At 35.7% G+C, this 24,595-nt stretch overlaps 1 protein-coding gene across 1 annotated transcript in view; it reads left to right on the plus strand.

The window, feature by feature from the left end:
* The window catches only part of fam20a (FAM20A golgi associated secretory pathway pseudokinase), a 40,776-nt gene that overhangs the window by 12,933 nt on the left and 3,248 nt on the right, over positions 1-24,595 (plus strand). Inside the window, exons 5-10 of the mRNA XM_073828533.1 lie at positions 396-488; positions 3,908-4,023; positions 19,325-19,505; positions 19,824-19,933; positions 20,708-20,789; positions 23,601-23,660. Coding sequence (XP_073684634.1) covers positions 396-488; positions 3,908-4,023; positions 19,325-19,505; positions 19,824-19,933; positions 20,708-20,789; positions 23,601-23,660 — 642 coding nt within the window. The remainder of the gene's footprint in view (positions 1-395; positions 489-3,907; positions 4,024-19,324; positions 19,506-19,823; positions 19,934-20,707; positions 20,790-23,600; positions 23,661-24,595) is intronic.

The following is a 24,595-nucleotide window of genomic DNA, read 5'->3' on the forward strand; positions in this document are numbered from 1 at the left end:
AATTATGGTCGCACCACATGACATCTTTCAAAGCTACGGCCAATTCATTTAGCATTAAATAAAAATAAAAAAAAAACACTAAAATCACTTAATTTAACATCTTAATATGAATTTATGTGTATACAGCATTATGAATGTTTAAACAATTACAATATATTTTGTATTTTATAAATAAAATGTTAAGCATGTTAAGGAAATTAATTAATTTTAATATAAAATTATGGTCGCACCGCATGACATTTTTCAAGGCTACGGCCAGTTCATCTAAATGAAAAAAACTAATGTTTGAACAATTACAATAGATATTTTGTATTTTAAAACTGGCCTGTTGATAATCCTTACACATCAATCACTTTGCTTTAGGTTGAATTGATAGAAATGCTTCTTGATTTCAGACAGGAGCGACACGAAGAGACGCCGGAGAACTTCTTCTACTTCGTGGACTTTCAGAGACACAATGCTGAGATTGCAGCTTTCCACCTGGACAGGTGAGACAGACCAATGCAGATTAGAGTCAGAGAGACAGTCCTCGAGGGCAGGAATGACTTATACAGTGAAGGATCTGATTTGAGTAAACAGATGAAATCCCTCGGGCAGCAGCTCAGCGGGACACTATACACATCATTGTTTAGGCCTGTTGAGACAATGAGGTTCAGCACGACTGTGGACGATTATACGCTAAAGAAACCTTAGAGCACACTGCAGCAGACATCAAAGGACTTCACTAAACAGAGACTAGAAAACATCATGATTTACTAGAGAGATCTTCTAGATTACAGACACAAAAATGCTCTGTCAGTCGTTTGCATGTTGATTTCACTAAAAAAGACCTAATTTTGTAGGCTTTTTCGAACTGCTCATCCAGACTAGCACAGCAATATTACTCCACTCAATAGAAAATAATAATATGATGTTGATGTGATTCCTTAGGGGAATTGATTTTTAAACAATAACTTATAAAATGTTAAAATGGAGCTATGAGGTTGTTAATCTATGATATATGGTTTTGTTAAAGTTGCCAGTTTGCATTATTTCAACTTATTTTTTTAAATCCCGTTTAACATTAGAATTCCTGATGAAAAACTACATTACTCATAATTCTACAAAGAAATCTCTACCAATCAGAAAATCAAAATGAGCAAATCACACCAAAAGGGCTCTTTAGCTCCATCCCCTCTCAGGATATGTACGATAATATGCATATTTTGTAATAATAAACAGAAAATGTGTTTATATACACTACCAGTCAATAGTTTTTGAATTGTAAGATTTTAAATGTTTCTTAAAGAAGTCTCTTCTGCACTGCAAAAAATGCTTTTCTTACTTGGATATTTTGCGTTGTTTCCAGCCAAAATATCTACAAATTCTTAAATCAAAAAGGATTTTCTAGATGAGTAAAAATGGTCTTGTTTTCAGAAAAAAACAAGTCAAAATAAGTGCATTTTTGCTTGAAACAAGCTAAATAATCTGCCAGTGGGGTAAGAAAAATAATCTTGTTTTCTATTTGAAATAAGATTATTTTTCTTACACCATTGGCAGATTATTTAGCTTGTTCTAAGCAAACACTCACTTCATTTTGACTTTTTTTTTTTCTGAAAACAAGATAATTTTTACTTTTCTACAAAATCCTTCTTGATTTAAGAATTTGTAGATATTTTGGCTGGAAACAAGACAAAAATTAAATAAGAAAAGCATTTTTTGCAGTGTGCTGTTCAAGAAACATTTATTATTATTATTATTATTATTATTATTATTATTATCATCATCATCAATAATTAAAACAGCTGAGCACATTTTTTCAGTATTATTTAATGAATAGAAAGATCCAAAGATCCACATTTATCTGAAATAAAAAGCTTTTGTATTAATATACACTATTCTCCATTCAAAAGCTTTGAGTCAGTATAATTTTTGGAAACGAAATTATAGAAATTAATACTTTTATTTAGCAAGGATGCTTTAAATTGATCAAAAAGTGATGAAGACATTTATAATGTTACGAGAGATTTCTATTTCAGATAAATGCTGTTCTTCTGAGCTTTCTATTCATCAAAGAAACCTGAGAAAAAATTCTACTCAGCTGTTTTCAACATAATAATAAATATTTCTTGAACAGCAAATCAGTATATTAGAATGATTTCTGAAGGATCATGTGACACTGAAGACTGCAGTAATGATGCTGAAAATGCAGCTTTGATCACAGAAATAAATGACATTTTTAAAATACATTCACATAGAAAACAGTTATTTTAAACAGTAAAAAAAATGTAAAATTTTTACTGTTTTTGCTGTACTTTGAATTAAAAAAAAATGCAGGCTTGGTGAGCAGAAGAGACTTCTTTAAAACATTAAAACTCATTTGGATATCATGCGGTATGACCTCAAAAAAAAAAAAAAAAAAAAAAGAATATTAAGATATTTCTACAAGTATTTTTTTTCTATTATTATAAATATTATAGTGATCTTTTGTGGGAAGCTAGCATGTTTTGTTCAGGTGGCCAAATCTGTGCTTATAAATTTTGGCTGAATTTGAAATATCATGTGGCAAATCCATGTAATGTGATTCTCATAGCTGGTTAGTTTGGTTCATGGCTGAAAAAAGTGGGCATGTCATGGGTCACCAATGGTGATCAAAAAATATTTATTTTGGCATATCGTTTGGTCACGCAAGTGGCACAGATATGACATACTTCACCTTAGTATTGTTGTCATATTGCAAAACATCATTTTTCTCACTGGGAGTGTTATTAATGTCTGAGGCTTTACAGTTCAATACAATTCATTCATAATAGTGCATTTCACAATTTGTATTTCTTCATAGCAGCTTTACAAAGAACAAACCCCCATTGAACAAGACTTTCGACAGCGGCTAGGAAAATTCCCCAGAGTTCCACCCTGTTATTAGTGGTGTAAGCAAAGAGACTTGAGAAAAGGGTGTTTTCCTGCAGGTTGTTCCTCATCTGAGCTTCATTAAACACTCTGTGTAATCTCTGAGTAAACCTTCAGATGAAGAATGACTAGACAAAAACACGCTGAGAAGGAAAGCGAATAGAATTGCTGGTATAGTTTGGAGATGAATTATAAGGCCTCTGAGAATCAAACAAGACGCTTTTAGACTGGAATCTGTTGAATAGTAAAACTAGAGAAGTGCAGGTGAATAGGGTAAAAAAAAAATTTAACAAATATGTATCATCTTACTTATCCAATTGATTACAGATAATTGCAGACATTTTTTGTATTACAAGTTTTCTAAAATGTTAGGTTAAAATATGCAAATGAGCCATTATTTCATGAAATATGCACTAATTTGCATACATTTCTAGTACAAAAATCTAAACACTGGATATAGTCTATTTCAAAATTGTTGTTTACATTTTTTTGACAGAGTCAAATGTTTTTACAGAGGGAATTTTGGGCATCTCATATTGTCACTCCATAATTCAGAAAAAAAAAAAACAGATTTGTTACTATTTTTGAGGAAATAAAATTTTTTAAATCAAGCAAATTCTATCTGAACAAATCCCTCTTTAACACCCTTCAGGATCTAGACAGGAATACAAATGTAAAGTGTGGTGTGTGTAAGTGCTACTGAAGTGGAGATTTATGGCTCAGTGTAGGAGAAAAAACTCTTGGCCTTTAAAAATATGGATTGTAATTGAAATCTATTGACACAAATAGATAAAGTGCTATAAAAGAAAGACTTAACAGTGTTTTTTGGGGGGTATTTTCTTTCCACTAGTCTGAAAAAACACTTTATGAAACACCAAAAAGCCCAAAATCTCAAACTTGACAGGTGCATGAACAAACTGTGCAGTGTCTCGCCTGAAAGAGACTTTAAAAATCAGGTTGATGATAATGTGACTCAGATGGAAAGCCATGAATGTGTGAATCTGTGGTTTGTGTGCAGAGTGCTGGACTTTCGGAGAGTTCCTCCTGTGGCGGGACGATTCATCAACGTGACGGGAGAAATCTTATACATAACACACAATGAGGAACTGCGCAGTGTTTTCTTTACTTCTCCAGGTTGGCATCACTAATCTACATTAGAAATACTACTAAAGTTCAAAAGTTTGGGGTAAGTACAGTTGAGGTCATACACCTTTCAGAATCTGCAAAATGTAAATTGTTACCAGAATGCATGTTATTTTTTATTTAGCACTGACCTGAATAAGATATTTCACATAAAAGATGTTTACATAGCTATAGTCCACAGGAGAAAATAATACTTGAATTTATATAAATTTTACATCCTCTTGATTGTCAATACTGTGTTGTTTCCTGAATGATCCACAGCTGTTTTTTTTTTGTTTAGTGATAGTTGTTCATGAGTCCCTTGTTTGTCCTGAACAGTTAAACTGCCTGCTGTTCTTCAGAAAAATCCTTCAAATTTGTTGGTTTTCCAGCATTTTTGTGTATTTGAACTCTTTCCAACAATGACTGTATGATTTTGAGATCCATCTTTTCACACTGAGGACAACTGAGAGACTCATATGCAACTATTACAGAAGGTTCAAACACTCACTGATGCTCCAGAAGGAAAAAAAAAAACATGCATTAAGAGCTGGGGGTGAAAACTTTTGAACAGAATGGATGTGTGTACACTTTTTTTTTTTTGCCTAAATATCTTTTCTTTTTTTTTTCCATTTAGTACTGCCCTTCAGAAGCTACAGAAGATACTTACATGTTTCCTTGAAGACAAAATAAGTTACATTTATCCTGATCTTCAAATTCCAAAAATTTTCACCCCCAGCTCTTAATGCATGGTTTTGAGTGTTTGAACCTTCTGTAATAGTTGCATATGAGTCCCTCAGTTGTCCTCAGTGTGAAAAGATGGAGCTCAAAATCATACAGTCATTGTTGGAAAGGGTTCAAATACACAAAAATGCTGGAAAACCAAACCATCTGTGGGAGCTGAAGGATTTTTCTGAAGAACAGCAGACAGTTTAACTGTTCAGGACAAACAAGGGACTCGTGAACAACTATCACTAAACAAAAAAACACAGCTGTGGATCATTCAGGAAACAACACAGTATTAAGAATCAAGAGGATGTAAACTTTTGAACAGGGTCTTTTTTGTAAATTAAACTTTTTTTCTCTTGTGGACTATATGTAAACACCTTTTATGTGAAATATCTTATTCAGGTCAGTACTAAATAAACAATAACATGCATTTTCTATTATCCCTCTTATTTTGGTAAAATAATTAACATTTTGCAGATTCTGAAAGGGGTGTGTAAACTTTTGACCTCGGCTGTATGTAAATTTAAGAAATTAACACTCATTTATCAAGGATGCATTAATCAAAAGTGACAGTAAAGACATTTCTAATGTTACAAAAGATTTCTATTTCAAATAAGTGCAAATCCTGAAAAATAAAATATATGACGGTTTCTACAAAAATATTGTGCAGCACAACAGTTTTCAACATTGACAATCAGAAATGTTTCTTGAGCAGCAAATCAGTTTATTAGAATGATTTCTGAAGCATCATGTGACACTGAAGACTGGAGTAATGATGCTGAAAATTCAGCTTTGCGTCGCAGAAATAAATTATAGCTTAACAGATATTTACATAGAAAACATATTTTAAATTGTAAAAATATTTCACAATTTTTACTGCATTTTTGATCATATAAATGATCCTTGGTGAGCAGAAGAGAGTTTACATACCCCAAACTCATATATATATTTAACATTTTTGGGGCCATTTTGTACAATGTTTTTTTTTTTTACATTTTTTGTCTTGTTTCCAGCCAAAATATCTAAAAATTCTTAAATCAAGATGGATTTGCTAGAAGTGTAAAAATTATTTTCAGAAAAAACAAGTCAAAATGAAGTGAGTTTTTGCTTAGAACAAGCTAAATAATCTACCAATGGGGTAAGAAAAATAATCTTATTTCAAACAGAAAACAATATTATTTTTCTTACCCCATTAGCAGATTATTAATCTTGTTTCGAAACAAAAATACACTTGATTTTGACTTGATTTTTCTGAAAACAAGACAAGAATTTTGTGTGAGCAGCAAATCAGATGATTTCTGAAGGATCATGTGACACTAAAGACTGAAGTAATGATGCTGAAAATTCAGCTTTGATCACAGCGATCAATTACATTTTAAAATATATTCACGTAGAAAACAGCTGTTTTAAATTGTAAAAATATTTCACAATTTTTACTGCATTTTTAATCATGTAAATGCAGCCTTGGTGAGCACACTGCAAAAAAAATGCTTTTCTTACTTGGATTTTTTTGTCTTGTTTCCAGCCAAAATATCAAAACATCTTAAATCAAGTATTTTCTAGACGAGTAAAAATTGTCTTGTTTTCAGAAAAAACAAGTTGAAATTAAAGCTGCAAGCAGCGATGAACGGGCCCTCGCACACGGGCTCACCGCCGACCGGTGGCTTTAGGAAAACAGCAAATGGTGGGTAGTATGCTTTTAATACAGTAAAAATAGGAGAAATATGTCAAAGTCACTTAAATGTGCCAAATTTCCTGCTGCCAGCTGGTGGCGCTATGCCTATAACTGATTATTGGCATGTAGATGTGTTCAGGCCAGCACTTTCATCAAATATATGAAGTTTGGTGCAGATTGACCTTGGTATGTTTGAGTTAGTGAAAGATATGATATATCCTGCTGCCAACAGGTGGCGCTATGATAATATCTGAATATTGGCCTTTAGGTGTCTTCAGGCCAGGACTCTTACCAAACCTGTGAAGTTTGAGGCAGATCGGACATTTTATGGCTTAGTTATAACAACTTCTATGTCCATGGCGAAACATCAAACTTTGTCACGCCACCACAGACACGCCCTTTAACGAAAACTCAAGATCTTCGCAATTTAACATCTCTAAGACCTCTAGATCAGACTGACCAAATATAATGTTGATATCATTAAATCTCTAGGAGGAGTTTGATACAAGTCATTTCCTGTTGCCAACAGGTGGCGCTGTGATTATAATAGAATATTGGCCTTCAGATGTGTTCAGGCCAGGACTTTAATCGAACATGTGAAGTTTGAGGCAAATCGGACATTTTATGGCTGAGTTATAACAAGTTTTATATCCATGGCGAGACCTCGAAATGTGTCAGGCCGCCACGGACACGCCCTTCAACGAAAACTCAAGATCTTCGCAATTTAACATCACTAAAGCCTTTTTATTAGACTGACCGATTTTAGTGTTGATCTGTATAAATCTCTAGGAGGAGTTTGATGTAGAGTACAGCATAACACTTCCTGTTGCCAGCAGGTGGCGCTATGACCATAACTAAATATGGGCATGTAGATGTCTTCAGGTCAGGAGTGTTATCGCACATGTGAAGTTTGGGACAGATCGGATATTGTATGCCTGAGTTATAGCAACTACCTTTTTCATGGCGAAACATCGAAATTTGCGAGGCCGCCACGGACACGCCCTCCGATGAAAACTCTAGATCTTCGCAATTTAACGTCACAAAGGGCTTTAGATTAGACTCACCAAATTTGGTGTTGATCCGTATAAATCTCTAGGAGGAGTTCGTTCAAGTATGACGCCTGAAAATGGCAAAAATGACACAAATTTTGCTGAGAAAATTAATAATAACTGACTTCCTGTTGGGTTTCGGATTTTATCCCAAGAGGCTTTTTTGTAGGTATTGGTGAGTTACATGTGTGTACCGATTTTCGTGCATGTATGTGAATCACAGCTGAAAGCGCACACAGCGGAACGTGTAAAGGTGGCGCTATCGAGCCATTTTGCCACACCCATCTCTGAAACCCATATCAGACGTACATTTTCGCCAGGTTTGATGTGTGTGCAAAGTTTTATGAGTTTTTGGGTATGTTTAGGGCCTCAAAAATGCGATTCATTCCGGAGAAGAAGAATAATAATTAAAGCTGCAAGCAGCGATGGTAGGGCCCTCGCACTCGGGCTCACCGCCGATCGGTGGCGAATGGTGGGCACTATGCTATTAACACAGTAAATGTAGGAGGAATATGTCAAAGTCATTGATATGTGCCAATCTTCCTGCTGCCAGCTGGTGGCGCTATGCCTATAACTGAATATTGGCATGCAGATGTGTTCAGGCCAGTGCTTTCATGAAACAAATGAAGTTTGGTGAAGCTTGAACATGGCATGCTTGAGTGTAAGTCATGACATATCCTGCTGCCAACAGGTTGCGCTGTTACAAAATATTGGCTTTTAGATGTCTTCAGGCCAGGACTATTGGCAAACTTGTCAAGTTTGGTGCAAATTGTACATTGCATGCTTAAGTTAGTGTAAAACAAGTAATTTGCTGTTGCCAGCTGGTGGCGCTATGACTATAACTAAATACTGGCATGTAAATGTATTCAGGCCAGGACTCTTATCAAACATATTAAGTTTGGGGCTGATTGGACATTGCATGCCTGAGTTACAGTAACTTCCTGTTTCATTGCATTAAGAGTATGCTTTAGCACTTAGCTAAATGTTGCTAACATGTTTCTAGCATGTTGCTACCCTATTTAACACTTGTTGATATTTTTAAAATGTTGCTTGGCATCCACAACAGTATTAAACATGTGACTTCCTGATGCCAGCAGGTGGCACTATGACTATAACTGAATATGGGCATTGGCTTGTGTTCAGACCAGCACTCTTATCAAACATATTAAGCTTGGGTCAGATTGGACATTGTATGCATGAGTTACACTTATTTTTCTTTGTATTAATATCATGCTTTAGCTCTTAGCTAAGTGTTGCTAGCATGTTTTAACATGATTCTAGCATGATGCTAGCCTATTTAAAACTTGCTAAAGCTTTTTAATATGTTGCTAGGAGTCCGTAACACCATTTAACATCACTTCCTGTTGTCAGCAGGTGGCGCTGTGACTATAACTGAATATGGGCATGTATATATCTTCAGGCCAAGAGTCTTATCAAACATGTGAAGTTTGGGGCTGATTGGACATTGCATGCCTGAGTTACAGTAACTTCCTGTTTTATGTCTTTAACAACATGCTTTAGCACTAAGTAAGTGTTGCTAGCATGTTTGAGTACGTTTTAAACTAGTTTAGCACTCAATGGCTTTTTTAGTGTGTTGCTAATAGTGTGTCACAGTGTTAAACATGTCACTTCCTGTTGACAGTAGGTGGCGCTATAACTATAACTGAATATTGGCATGTAGACATCTTCAGGTCACGACTGTTATCAAACATGTGAAGTTTGGGGCTGATTGGACATTGCCTGCCTGAGTTACAGTAACTTCCTGTTTCATTGCATTAAGAGCATGCTTTAGAACTTAGCTAAATGTTGCTAACATGTTATAGCATGTTTCTAGCATGTTTGTACCCTTTTTAACAGTTGTTGATTTTTTTTTTAAATGTTGCTAGTCATCCACAACAGTATTAAACATATGGCTTCCTGTTACCAGCTGGTGGCGCTATGACTATAACTGAATACAGGCATGGGCGTGTGTTTAGGCCAGGATTCTTATCAAACATGTTAAGTTTGGGGCTGATTGGACATGGTATGCCTGAGTTAGAGTAACTTCCTGTTTTATTGTATTATTAGCATGCTTTAGCATATTAGCTAAGTGTTGCTAGCATGCTTTATTATTTTTGTAGCATGTTGAATATTAAGTTTGGGTCAGATTCAACAGTATATACATGAGTTACAGCAATTTCCTTTTGTATTTGTATTAATAGCATGCTTTAGCTCTTAGCTAAGTGTTGCTAGCATGTTTTAGCATGTTTGTAGCATGTTGCTAGCCTATTTACGACTTGTTAACGCTTTTCAATATGTTGCTAAGAGTCCGTAACAGTGTTAAAGATGTCATTTCCTGTTGTCAGCAGGTGGCGCTATGACTATAACTGAATTTGGGCACTGACATGTGTTCAGGACCGGACTGTCATCAAACATGTGAAGTTTGAGGCAGATCGGACATCGTATGCCTGAGTTATAGCAACTTCCTTTTTCATGGCGAAACATCAAAGTTTGTCAGGCCGCCACGGACACGCCCATCGACGAAAACTCTAAAGCTTCGCAATTTAACATCGCAAAGGCCTTATGATGACACTCAGCAAATTTGAAGATGATCGGATAAAAACTGTAGGAGGAGTTCGTTAAAGTACGAGGCCTGAAAATGGCAAAAACTGCACAAAAATCGTACAGGAAAGTCAATATAACGGACTTCCTGTTTGGTTTCGGATGTTGCACCAGGAGACTTTTTTGTAGGTATTGGTGTGTTACATATGTGTACCGAGTTTCGTACATGTACGTGAAACGTAGCTCGAGGCGCACTCCGTTGAAATTTTATAGGTGGCGCTATCGAGCCATTTTGCCACACCCACTTTTGAAAACCATATCAGATGTAAATTTTCGCCAGGTCTGATGCGTGTGCAAAGTTTCGTGAGTTTTCGGGCATGTTTAGGCCCTCAAAAAGACTTTTCATTTTGGAGAAGAAGAAGAAGAATAATAATTAAAGCTGCAAGCAGCGATGAACGGGCCCTCGCACCCGGGCTCACCGCCGAACGGTGGCTTTAGGAAAACATCAAACGGTGGGCAGTATGCTTTTAATACAGTAAATGTAGGAAAAATAGATCAAAGTCACTTAAATGTGCCAAACTTTCTACTGCCAGCTGGTGGCGCTATGCCTATAACTGATTATTGGCATGTAGATGTGTTCAGGCCAGCACTTTCATCAAACATATGACGTTTGGTGCAGATCGACCTTGGTATGTTTGAGTTAGTGAAAGATATGATATATCCTGCTGCCAACAGGTGGCGCTATGATAATATTTGAATATTGGCCTTTAGATGTCTTCAGGCCAGGACTCTTACCAAACCTGTGAAGTTTGAGGCAGATCGGATATTTTATGGCTGAGTTATAACAACTTCTATGTCCATGGCGAAACGTCAAATTTTGTCAGGCCACCACGGACACGCCCTTTGACGAAAACTCAAGATCTTCGCAATTTAACATCTCTAAGGCCTCTAGATCAGACTGACCAAATATAATGTTGATATCATTAAATCTCTAGGAGGAGTTTGATACAAGTCATTTCCTGTTGCCAACAGGTGGCGCTGTGATTATAATAGAATATTGGCCTTCAGATGTGTTCAGGCCAGGACTCTTATCGAATATGTGAAGTTTGAGGCTTATTGGACATTTTATGGCTGAGTTATAACAAGTTTTATATCCATGGCGAGAACTCGAAATTTGTCAGGCCGCCACGGACACGCCCTTCAACGAAAACTCAAGATCTTCGCAATTTAACATCACTAAAGCCTTTATATTAGACTGACAGATTTTGGTGTTGATCTGTATAAATTTCTAGGAGGAGTTTGTTGCAGAGTACAACATGACACTTCCTGTTGCCAGCAGGTGGCGCTATGACTATAACTGAATATGGGCATGTAGATGTCTTCAGGTCAGGAGTGTTATCACACATGTGAAGTTTGGGACAGATCGGACATTTTATGCCTAAGTTATAGCAACTTCCTTTTTCATGGCGAAACATCGAAATTTGCGAGGCCGCCACGGACACGCCCTCCGATGAAAACTCTAGATCTTCGCAATTTAACGTCACAAAGGGCTTTAGATTAGACTCACCAAATTTGGTGTTGATCCGAATAAATCTCTAGGAGGAGTTCGTTCAAGTATGACACCTGAAAATGGCAAAAATGACACAAATTTTGCTGAGAAAATTAATAATAACCAACTTCCTGTTGGGTTTCGGATTTTATCTCAAGAGGCTTTTTTGTAGGTATTGGTGTGTTACATATGTGTACCGATTTTTGTGCATGTACGATAATCACAGCTGAATGCGCACACCGCGGAACGTGTAAAGGTGGCGCTATTGAGCCATTTTGCCACACCCACTTCTGCAACCCATATCAGATGTCCATTTTCGCCAGGTCTGATGTGTGTGCAAAGTTTTGTTAGTTTTCGGGTATGTTTAGGCCCTCAAAAATGCGATTCATTCCGGATAAGAAGAATAATAATAATAATTAAAGCTGCAAGCAGCGATGAACGGGCCCTCGCACACGGGCTCACCGCCGACCGGTGGCTTTAGGAACACAGCAAATGGTGGGTAGTATGCTTTTAATACAGTAAAAATAGGAGAAATATGTCAAAGTCACTTAAATGTGCCAAATTTCCTGCTGCCAGCTGGTGGCGCTATGCATATAACTGATTATTGGCATGTAGATGTGTTCAGGCCACCACTTTCATCAAACATATGAAGTTTGGTGCAGATTGACCTTGGTATGTTTGAGTTAGTGAAAGATATGATATATCTTGCTGCCAACAGGTGGCACTATGATAATATCTGAATATTGGCCTTTAGGTGTCTTCAGGCCAGGACTCTTACCAAACCTGTGAAGTTTGAGGCAGATCGGACATTTTATGGCTGAGTTATAACAACTTCTATGTCCATGGCGAAACATCAAACTTTGTCACGCCGCCACAGACACGCCCTTTAACGAAAACTCAAGATCTTCGCAATTTAACATCTCTAAGGTCTCTAGATCAGACTGACCAAATATAATGTTGATATCATTAAATCTCTAGGAGGAGTTTGATACAAGTCATTTCCTGTTGCCAACAGGTGGCGCTGTGATTATAATAGAATATTGGCCTTCAGATGTGTTCAGGCCAGGACTCTTATCAAATAGGTGAAGTTTGAGGCAAATCGGACATTTTATGGCTGAGTTATAACAAGTTTTATATCCATGGCGAGACCTCGAAATTTGTCAGGCTGCCACGGACACGCCCTTTACCGAAAACTCAAGATCTTCACAATTTAACATCGCTAAGGCCTTTATATTAGACTGACCGATTTTGGTGTTGATCTGAATAAATCTCTAGGAGGAGTTGGTTGTAGAGTACAGCATGACACTTCCTGTTGCCTGCAGGTGGCGCTATGACTATAACTGAATATGGGCATGTAGATGTCTTCAGGTCAGGAGTGTTATCACACATGTGAAGTTTGGGACAGATAGGACATTGTATGCCTGAGTTATAGCAACTTCCTTTTTCATGGCGAAACATCGAAATTTGCGAGGCCGCCACGGACACGCCCTCCGATGAAAACTCTAGATCTTCACAATTTAACGTCACAAAGGGCTTTAGACTAGACTCAGCAAATTTGGCGTTGATCCGAATAAATCTGTAGGAGGAGTTCGTTCAAGTACGACACCTGAAAAAGGCAAAAATGACACAAATTTTGCTGAGAATATTAATATTAACCGACTTCCTGTTGGGTTCCGGATTTTGCTCCAAGAGGCTTTTTTGTAGGTTTTGGTGTGTTACATGTGTGTACCGATTTCCGTGCATGTACGTGAATCACAGCTGAAAGCGCACAACGCTGAACGTCTAAAGGTGGCGCTGTCGAGCCATTTTGCCACACCCACTTCTGAAACCCAAATCAGACGTAAATTTTCGCCAGGTTTGATGTGTGTGCAAAGTTTTGTGAGTTTTCGGGAATGTTTAGGTCCTCTAAAATGCGATTCACTTTGGAGAAGAAGAAGAATAATAATAATAATAATAATAATAAACGGAGCAGATTCAATAGGGTCCTCACACCATCGGTGCTCGGGCCCTAATTAAAGCTGCGAGCAGCGATGAACGGGCCCTCGCACCCGGGCTCAGCGCCGACCGGTGGCTTCAGGAAAACAGCAAACGGTGGGCAGTATGCTTTTAATACAGTAAATGTAGGAGAAATATGTCAAAGTCACTTAAATGTGCCAAACTTGCCGCTGCCAGCTGGTGGCGCTAGGCCTATAACTGATTATTGGCATGTAGATGTGTTCAGGCCAGCACTATTATCAAACATATGAAGTTTGGTGCAGATTGACCTTGGTATGTTTGAGTTAGTGAAATATATGAGATATCCTGCTGCCAACAGGTGGCGCTATGATAATATCTGAATATTGGTCTTTAGGTGTCTTCAGGCCAGGACTCTTACCAAACCTGTGAATTTTGTGGCAGATCAGACATTTTCAGGCTAAGTTATAACCACTTCTATGTCTATGCAGAAACATCAAACTTTGTCAGGCCACCACGGACATGCCCTTTAATGAAAACTCAAGATCTTCACAATTTAACATCTCTAAGGCTTCAAGATCAGACTGACCAAATATAATGTTGATTTAACTAAATGCAATCAATGCAAGGACTTCAGATAAATGCCAACTGTGAACCAGTATGCTACAAATGATGATAAGAACATGATTCATGATGATAGCAAAATGTTATTATTGCTTCCTTTACATCCACCACTTCTGCTTAAATGTCATTGTTACCTATCTGTACAATTTTTGTGTGGATATTGCTTTGCTGGTGACTCCTGTTATAAGACATCACTCTTAAGTGCTACATAACTAAGAATCAATAAGGAAGACGGTGCCCAGTTGGCACATGCATTCACAGTAATCCTCTGCTAGTTTGGATTTTAAGTTTACAGAATTGAAAGGGTTAGACTTTAAAATCAACACACAGACACATACACACAGAATATAAAATGTTGCCATTCAGTTTTATTTGTTAGCATTAACTATATTAGTTAACATGACCAATACATAAATAGCATTTATTAATGTTAATTAATATTTAGCTAAAAAAGTATTCATATAAAGTTTATGTACTGTGAATTAACATGAACATGAACACAGTTCATGTGGGTGTACAGCAATACACAATAAAGTGCTCTATAAACTCTTCATTCTTTCAAAACATCTTTAAAAATCAAGTTGAGTATTTTAACGGGGTGATATATATATATATTTATAACTGATCTTAAAATTATGGTTTTCAGATGTTTTGAAGAGATAACAGTAACGTTTGTTTTGTTGTCAAAGTTTGTCATAATTTTTTATTATTATTATTTTATATTCAATAAATAACACTATGTAAATATTGTCTATCAATGAAGATAAATTGATCATGCTAAAAAGTTGTATTTTTTTAAATCTTTTGCTATGTGACTGAATAGGACAAGTTCATGGTACAGTTAAGTAAAAAAATAAATAAAAAACAACAACTGCAAAATACGAACAATGAAAGACTTAGTGACCCTTTATATTTTCTCAAAATATCAGACTCTCAAAGATTAGATATATTTATGTAATTAAAATACATATGTGCATTTTTTGTTCAAAGATGGTCTGTAGGATGGCTCTCTACTCTGTCACCCTCTCTGCCTCTCACCCCTCCCCCCTGCAATAATGAGCTTCTCTGTGCCTGACTGAACGCACACACACAGTAGGGACATTCACCAGAGTGACAGCAGGTTTCTGAGTTATTTTTTTAATTTTCTTTAATTCATAGAAGCTTGTATACATTTTTTATTTGCAGCACTTGCTCAGAATGATTAGATCTCTGTGTGAAAAAAGTTTTAAAGAGTTTGGATGCTGCACTTTAAAGATATAAAAATATTTTTTACTATATCTTTAAAAAATCACCACGTCCACACCGTTCAAGATATCCAAAATCCGCTCGCAATTTAACATCTTCAGAATATTCTCTTCATGTTAAAAAAGTTTGGTGTGAGCAGCTGGTTGTTCTTAGAAGTAGTGTGCATTTGTTTACAGCCTGATTTTTCCAAAAATCCACATTCAAATCAAAATAGCCGGCTTCCTGTTGGTCTCAGCTAATGAGTTTGATTTAGAAAGTTGTCCAAATTGATGAGATTAATATATGTACAGAGTTTGGTGACTGTAGGAAAAACTAACCCCCCAACTTTTGTCAAAAGATGGCGCTATAGAGTGCCTGCTCCACGCCCATTTATGACCTTTTGCCAGTGTCTAACTATCATTAATATTGATGTGTGTGTTGAGTTTCATGAAATTCTAAGCATGTTAACTGCCTCGAAAAGACAGGAATCTAATTTTAAAGTTTTACATGTTGCCATGGCAACAGCATTCGATTTATCATCGACCCCTTTACATATTCTTATCGGCCGTGTTTTGACATGATTTTGATGAAGTTTAAAGAAAATCGAGTAAAATTAAGAGGCTGATTTCAAAGCATTTTGAAAATGACACACTTCCTGCTGCCAGTTGGTGGCGCTATAACTTTGACTCATAATAGTCACATTTATGGAATCGGCATCATACAACGAACAAACTGGTGAAGTTTCATCAGAATCAGGCAATGTGGTCAACAGTTATTAGACACTTCCTGTTTCTCATTTCTCGCCATAACTTTGTCGCCTTGCCACGGCCAAACCGTTCGAGATATCAAAAATCTCCTCGCAATTTAGCGTCCCCAATGTCTTGAGATCATGCTGACCGAGTTTGGTGACAATCCCGTGGAATTCCTGGGAGGAGTACGTTAAATTCCAGAGCATGCGCTTTTTAAACAGCCCTAAATATCTCACTTCCTGTCAGGTGGAGCCTATGATATAGAGTACAAAAGTTGTTTGGCTCAGTGAGATCTATATGTGTACCGAGTTTCATATCAATATGTGCAAGTATGTGTGCGCAGTACATCAAGTTTTCAAACTGTGTTCCAGGGGGCGCTGTAGAGGCCCTGAACCACGCCCGGGTCCCAGCCTCTGTGGCGTCCTGATGGCCGCAGATTCCGACGTGTGTGCAAATTTTCAAGAGTTTTTGAGTATGTTAAGGCCCCCAAAAGTGCCCGGAAGGTGTAAAAAAATAAAAAAAAAAAAAAAAAAAATAAGAACCCTTAGAAGAACAATAGGGCCTTCGCCCTTTTGGGCTCGGGCCCTAATTAAAGCTGCAAGCAGCGATGGGAGGGCCCTCGCACCGGGCTCACCGCCGACCTGTGGCGAATGGTGGGCACTATGCTTTTAACATAGTAAATTTAGGAGGAATATGTGGAAGTCATTTAGATGTGCCAGATTTCTTGCTGCCACCTGGTGGCGCTATGTGTATAATTAAATATTGGCATGCTGATGAGTTCGGGCCAGCGATTTTATCAAACATTTGAAGTTTGGTGCAGATTGAACATGGCATGCTTGAGTGTAATACATGACATATCCTGCTGCCAACAGGTGGCGCTATTACGGAATATTGGCTTTCAGACGTCTTCAGGCCAGGACTATTGCCAAACATGTCAAGTTTGGTGCAAATTGTACATTGCATGTTTAAGTTAGTGTAAAACAAGTAATTTGCTGTTGCCAGCTGGTGGCGCTATGACTATAACTGAATATTGGCATGTAAATGTATTCAGTCCAGGACTCTTATCAAACATATTAAGTTTGGGGCTGATTGGACATTGCATGCCTGAGTTACAGTAACTTCCTGTTTCATTACATTAAGAGTATGCTTTAGCACTTAGCTAAATGTTGCTAACATGTTTCTAGCATGTTGCTACCCTATTTAACACTTGTTGATATTTTTAAAATGTTGCTGGGCTTCCACAACAGAATTAAACATGTGACTTCCTGTTGCCAGCAGGTGGCACTATTACTATAACTGAATATGGGCATGAGCTTGTGTTCAGACCAGGACTCTTATCAAACATATTAAGCTTGGGTCAGATTGGACATTGTATGCATGAGTTACACTTATTTTTCTTTGTATTAATATCATGCTTTAGCTCTTAGCTAAGTGATGCTAGCATTTTTACTTGATTGTAGCATGATGCTAGCCTATTTAAAACTTGCTAACACTTTTTAATATGTTGCTAGGAGTCCGTAACACCAGTAAACGTCACTTCCTGTTGTCAGCAGGTGGCGCTGTGACTATAACTGAATATGGGCATATATATCTCTTCAGGCCAGGACTCTTATCAAACATGTGAAGTTTGGGGCTGATTGGACATTGCATGCCTGAGTTACAGTAACTTCCTGTTTCATTGCTTTAAGAGCATGCTTTAGCATTTAGCTAAATGTTGCTAACATGTTATAGCATGTTTCTAGCATGTTGCCACCCTGTTTAACACTTGTTGATATTTTTAAAATGTTGCTAGGCATCCACAACAGTATTAAACATGTGGCTTCCTATTACCAGCTGGTGGCGCTATGACTATAACTGAATACGGGCATGGGCGTGTGTTCAGGCCAGGACTCTTATCAAACATGTTAAGTTTGGGGCTGATTGGGCATTGTATGCCTGAGTTAGAGTAACTTCCTGTTTCATTGTATTATTAGCATGCTTTAGCATATTAGCTAAGTGTTGCTAGCATGCTTTACTATGTTTGTAGCATGTTGAATATTAATTTTGGGTCAGATTCGACATTATATACATGAGTTACAGCAATTTCCTTTTGTATTTGTATAAATAGCATGCTTTAGCTCTTAGCTAAGTGTTGCTAGCATGTTTTAGCATGTTTGTAGCGTGTTGCTAGCCTATTTAAGACTTGTTAACGCTTTTCAATATGTTGCTAGGAGTCCGTAACAGTGTTAAACATGTCACTTCCTGTTGTCAGCAGGTGGCGCTATGACTATAACTGAATATGGGCACTGACGTGTGTTCAGGACCAGAATGTTATCAAACATGTGAAGTTTGAGGCTGATCGGACATTGTATGCCTGAATTATAGCAACTTCCTTTTTCATGGCGAAACATCAAAGTTTGTCCGGCCGCCACGGACACGCCCTTCGACGAAAACTCTAAAGCTTCGCAATTTAACATCGCAAAGGCCTTATGATGACACTCAGCAAATTTGAAGATGATCGGATGAAAACTGTAGGAGGAGTTCGTTAAAGTACGAGGCCTGAAAATGGCAAAAACTGCACAAAAATCGTACAGGAAATTCAATATAACGGACTTCCTGTTGGGTTTCGAATGTTGCACCAGGAGACTTTTTTGTAGGTATTGGTGTGTTACATATGTGTACCGAGTTTCGTACATGTACGTGAAACGCAGCTCGTGGCGCACTCCGTTGAAATTTTATAGGTGGCGCTATGGAGCCATTTTGGCACACCCACTTCTGAAAACCGTATCAGATGTAAATTTTCACCAGGTCTGATGCGTGTGCAAAGTTTCGTGAGTTTTCGGGCATGTTTAGGCCCTCAAAAAGACTTTTCATTTTGGAGAAGAAGAAGAAGAATAATAATAAACGGAGCAATTCCAATAGGGTCCTCGCACTGTAGTGCTCGGGCCCTAATTAAGTGTGTTTTTGCTTGAAACAAGCAAAATAATCTGCCAATGGGGTAAGAAAAAATGATCGTTTTCTGTTTGAAATGGGATTTTTTGGTTTACTCCATTGGCAGATTATTTAGCTTGTTCTAAGCAAAAACACACTTAATTTGGACTTTTTACTCGTCTAGAAAATCCTTGTTGATTTAAGAATTTTTAGATATTTTGGCTGGAAACAAGACAAAAAAATCCAAGTAAGAAAAGCATTTTCTGCAGTGTATCAGTTGCTTTGAATGCTTTTCTTTTTCTCTGATCAGCCAACAACACGTGTTTCTTCGCCAAGTGTTTATACGTGTGTAAGTCTGAGTATGCGGTGTGCGGTCATCCTGATCTGCTGGAGGGCTCCATGTCTGCGTATCTGCCGGGTTTGAGCATCGCTCCGCGTATCTCCATCCCGAACCCCTGGATCCGCGCCTACAGTTTCACCGGGAGAGAGGAGTACGCACTAAATCACTCTTGAGTGTTTCTTTTCTGATAGTGATTTAATAAGAGCAGGAATGTGTTAATAAGAGTCCATTTAGATTCAGCTTAACTTGATTTATACAGAAAACAAGAGTATTCCAGTCTGATCGGCATTTGTTGTTTTATGTAACGTAGAATGGCCTTATTTGGATTCAAGAAATCCAACTCTTGATCCAAACCATGGCTAAGAAGCAAAAATGTCTGTCATGCTCACATAGGGTCTAAAGTTCAGTAATGTTCAGATGAGTCCAACAGCTTGAAGCAATTAACATCTTCTCTTTCTTTCGTTCTCAGGTGGGAGGTCAACCCCTTATACTGCGAAAATGTCAAAAAACTTTATCCCTACAACTCTGGGAACAGACTGCTCAACATTATTGACATGGCTATATTTGACTTTCTCACAGGCATGTAAATGCGCTCCATATCCACACTCAACGGAATTCATTTAATGTCAAAACAAATGCAAAATGATGTTATACCTGATCAGTGTTGGGGAAAGTTACTTTTAAAAGTAATGCATTACAATATTGAGTTACTCCCTAAAAAAGTAACTAATTACGTTACTTAGTTACTTTCTATAGTAATGCGTTGTGTTTCTTTTGCGTTACTTTTTAAATCTGGGCAGGGCTTGCTTGTTTGTTTTTAATATAAAAAGTTGTATTTTTGTCAAATGTAAAAGCGTTTTTACACCAAAAGCCTCAGAAAAAACTAAATTGACGTCTGTACAGTAGACCGCAGAAGGAAAAAATGTCAACTCTTCAGCAATAAAAAAAGGAAAGCAAATGTTAGATTATCTTGAGTAATTTTTGCTGATTAGTATTTAATTATTGCAGGTTTGCTTGAATTTGACTGTTTTTATTTATTTTGAAGAACACTTGATCTATTTTTTTTAGTGAGTGAGATGAATTAATGCATGTTCACATTTATTCTAGAACTAAAGTAACATCAGTTTCTCTCAACATGGAGACAGGAGAGCTTTTAATCAATAAATGGCGGAAAAAGTAACTCAGATATTTTCTTGTCAATTAAAAAGTAATGCATTACTAATTACTTGGAAAAAGTAATATTATTGTAATGCTTTACCTCCAACACTGATGGTTGCTTTTGCACCAAAAAAAAAGCATCACAAGGGTTGCATAAGTCCTTAAAGGAAGATATCACTTTCCTTTATGTTTTAGGAAACATGGACAGACACCACTATGAGATTTTCACTAAGTTTGGAGATGATGGTTTCCTGCTTCACTTAGACAACGCTAGAGGGTATGTGCTCATCTGTACATTTTTGTTTTTGCAAAGCACTGCACTGCTTTTCCATTGTTTTTGACATCTATTCCAGCATCTTGTGCAACACATGGTGTTCTAGAAACTGCTCTCAAGTCAAAAGAAGTTCAGCTTTTAAAACAACAGACCTCTAGACCTCGAGTTTCTTTTTCATTCCACTGCCTTGCATCTTGCATTTTTGAAAGTTTTGTGAAAATGGCCCCATTTCACTCTTTAATTATCAAAGCTGTTTCTCATAAATGTCCATTTTTGATATAAGAACAAAAATGCAATGCTTTGGTAAATTGTGATGTAAAATGTCGAAATTACAACGTAAAAAGTTGATTATGAGATAAGAAATTGACAAAGTTAAAATTATGAGATCAAAGTCATAACTGGGAGTTGAAATTACAGCAAAAGATCAAAATGACGACATTAAAAAGTCATGATTATAAGATCAGTCAACATTAGGACAGAAGTCAAAATTGTGAGACAATATAACCGATATACTGTTGAAACTGACTGAAAAGACAAAATTCTTAGACAAAATGGTCAATATCATGACAAAAAGTCTGTATTGAGAAAAAAGTTTGACATAAAACAAGCAAAATGATCACATGTCAAAACTGAGATCAGTTTAAATGTGACAAAAAGTCAAAATGATGACCTAAGTCATAATTATGAGATAAAAATTTGACATTATGACAAAAAATGCTGTTTGTAAGTAATAAGAAGTAGTAAGTAATAATTAGAAAGAAGAAGTAAAATTATGAGATAAAGTAGAAATATAAAAATTGAAATATAAGATAAAAAGTAGAATTTCATGTCATCATTATCTCATAATTTGTGTGTGTGTGTGTGTGTGTGTGTGTGTGTGTGTGTGTGTGTGTGTGTGTGTGTGTGTGTGTGTGTGTGTGTGTGTGTGTGTGTGTGTGTGTGTGGTCACAATTTGGACTTTTTATAATTATAACTTAGCAAAGCAAGATTTTTTTTTTGTTGAAATTAAGGCTTTGTCTAATTATGAGATAAAGTCAAAATTGAGATAAAGAAGTCATAACCAAGATAAAGAGTTAATATTAGCCTTTAAAAAAATCGAAACTATGAGATAAAAAGTTCAAATCATCAAAAACAGCAAGTAAAAAGTAAATTCTAAAAAGCAGATTTTCAGTATCACTTTTTTTTTTTTTTACCTCATTTCAACTTATAATTTTGAACTTTTATCTCATATTTATGACTCCAATCAATTATGACGGCTGTGATATTACTAAAAAGTATAAATGATGAAATAAGATAAAAAGTAGAATTTTATTATGATTATGACTCAGTATCTCATAATTCGTCTTTTGTTTTTTTATTAAGGCTGTTTTATTTATGAGATAAAAATATAAATTTTAAAAACAGAGACAAATAAGCCATAACCAAGATAAAGAGGTAATATTAGCCTTTAAAAAAAACTAAACTATGAGATAAAAAGACAGTGAGTAAAAAGTAAATTCGATATCAGTATCATGTTTTTATCTCATAATTTCCATTTATCTTATAGTTTTGAACTTTTATGATGGCTGTGATATTACTAAAAAGAATGTCATAATTTTCGACTTTGTTTCATAATTTTTACTGTTATGATCACTATGACTTAGTTTCTCATAATTTGTGTTTTTTCTAATTTGGACTTTTCCTAGTTACGATTTAACAAAGCATGATTTTTTTTTTAATTAAGGCTTTATCTAATTATGAGATAAAGTCAAAACTATGAGATAAATAAGCCATAACCAAGATAAAGAGTTAATATTTGCATTTAAAAAAACTAAACTATGAAATAAAAATGATCAAAAACAGTGAGTAAAAACTAAAATATAAAAAGCTGAATTTCAGTATTTTTTATCTCATAATTTCAATTTATATTATAATTTTGAACTTTTATCTCATGTTTATGACTTCAAACAATGATGATGGCTGTGATATTACTAAAAAGTATGAAATATGAGATAAAAAGTAGAATTTTATGCATCTCATAATTTGTGTTTTTTGTTTTGTTTTTTTTGTTGTCACAATTTGGACTTTTCCTAGTTATGATTTACCAAAGCATGATTTTTTTTTAAATTCAGGCTGTTATACTCATGAGATAAAGTCAAAACTATAAGATAAATAAGCCATAACCAAGATCAAGAGTTATTATTGGCATAAAAATCTAAACGACGAGAAAAAAAGTCCAAATGATCATAAAACAGTGAAATAGAAAGTAAAATCTAAAAAGCAGAATTATAACTTTTTTTACCTTATAATTTCAATTTATCTTATAATTTTGAACTTATCTCATATTTATGACTTTAGAATTTTATGTCATTATTTTGGACTTGCATAATTTTCACTGTTATGATTATGACTTAGTAATTTGGCCTTTTTCTAATTATGATTTACCACAGCATGTTAAAATTAATTATGAGCTAAAGTCAAAATTATGAGATAAATAATTCATAACCAAGAGTTAATATTATCATTTTTAAAACGTTATAATAAAACAGTGAAATAAAAAGTAACTTCTAAACATAATTTCAGTATCACTTTTTTTTTTATCTCAGCATCGTTATATTTCATCATTTTAACTTATCCTTGTACTTTTATCTCATATTTATGACTTTAAACAATTATGATGGCTGTGACATTATAAAAAGTATGAATTATGAAATATAAGATTAAAAGTAGAATTTCATGTCATTATTTTGAACTTTTCCTAACTATGATTTACCAAAGCATGATTTATTTGTTATGTGGCCCAAACGGGCTTCTTCATCTTCTTGTTTGCTCCAGATTTGGCCGTCATTCCCATGATGAGATGTCCATTCTTGCTCCATTGACCCAATGTTGCATGTAAGGATTTTTCTCAAATATATGTTTTGCATTTTTACATTCAATTACTGTGAAGTTCATTTAAGGCGAGACACCGCAGGTAAAAAAAACTAACGGTTATTGCCTTACTTACTCCGTTGATTGATTACAGATTATTGCAAACATTTTTGTATTACAAGTTTTCTAAAATGTTTGGCTTAAATATGCAAATGAGCCATTATTTAATGAAATATGTGCTAATTTGCATACATTTCTAGTACAAAAATCTAAACACTGGATGAAGTCTGATTCAAAATTCTTGTTTATTTTTTATTTTTTGATACATTAGAGTCAACTTTTTACCTTGGGGGAATAAAATGTAAAAAATCAAGCAAATTATACAAGAACAAATCCCTCTGTAAAGACCTTCAGGATATAGACAGGAATACAAATGTAAAGTGTGGTGTGTGTAAGTGCTGCTGAAATGGAGATTTATGGCTCAGAGAAAAAACTCTTGGCCTTTAAACATATGGATTGTAACTGAAATCTATTGACACAAATAGATAAAGTGCTAGAAAAGAAAGAGCTAACAGTGTATTTTAGTGGGTTATTTAACTTCACTTCCTGCTGTAAATATACACCTCCTTATGATATAGAAGAAACTCAGAAAGGCCTTAAAATCAAAAGACTAATGTTTGACATTCTGACATATTAAGGCGAGACACTGCGGGTGAATGGGGTAAAAAATAACTAATAGTTATGACTTTACTTACCCAGTCGATTGATTACAGATAATTGCAAACATTTTTTCTATTACAAGTTTTCTAAAATGTTAGGGTTAAATATGCAAATAAGCCATTATTTAATTAAATATGCACTAATTTGCATACATTTCTAGTACAAAAATCTAAATAATGGACAAACACAAAATTCTTGTTTAATTTTTTTGACATATTAGAGTCAAATGTTTTTCCAGA

Source organism: Garra rufa, chromosome 22 (genome assembly GCF_049309525.1).
Source record: "Garra rufa chromosome 22, GarRuf1.0, whole genome shotgun sequence".
NCBI lineage: Eukaryota > Metazoa > Chordata > Actinopteri > Cypriniformes > Cyprinidae > Garra > Garra rufa.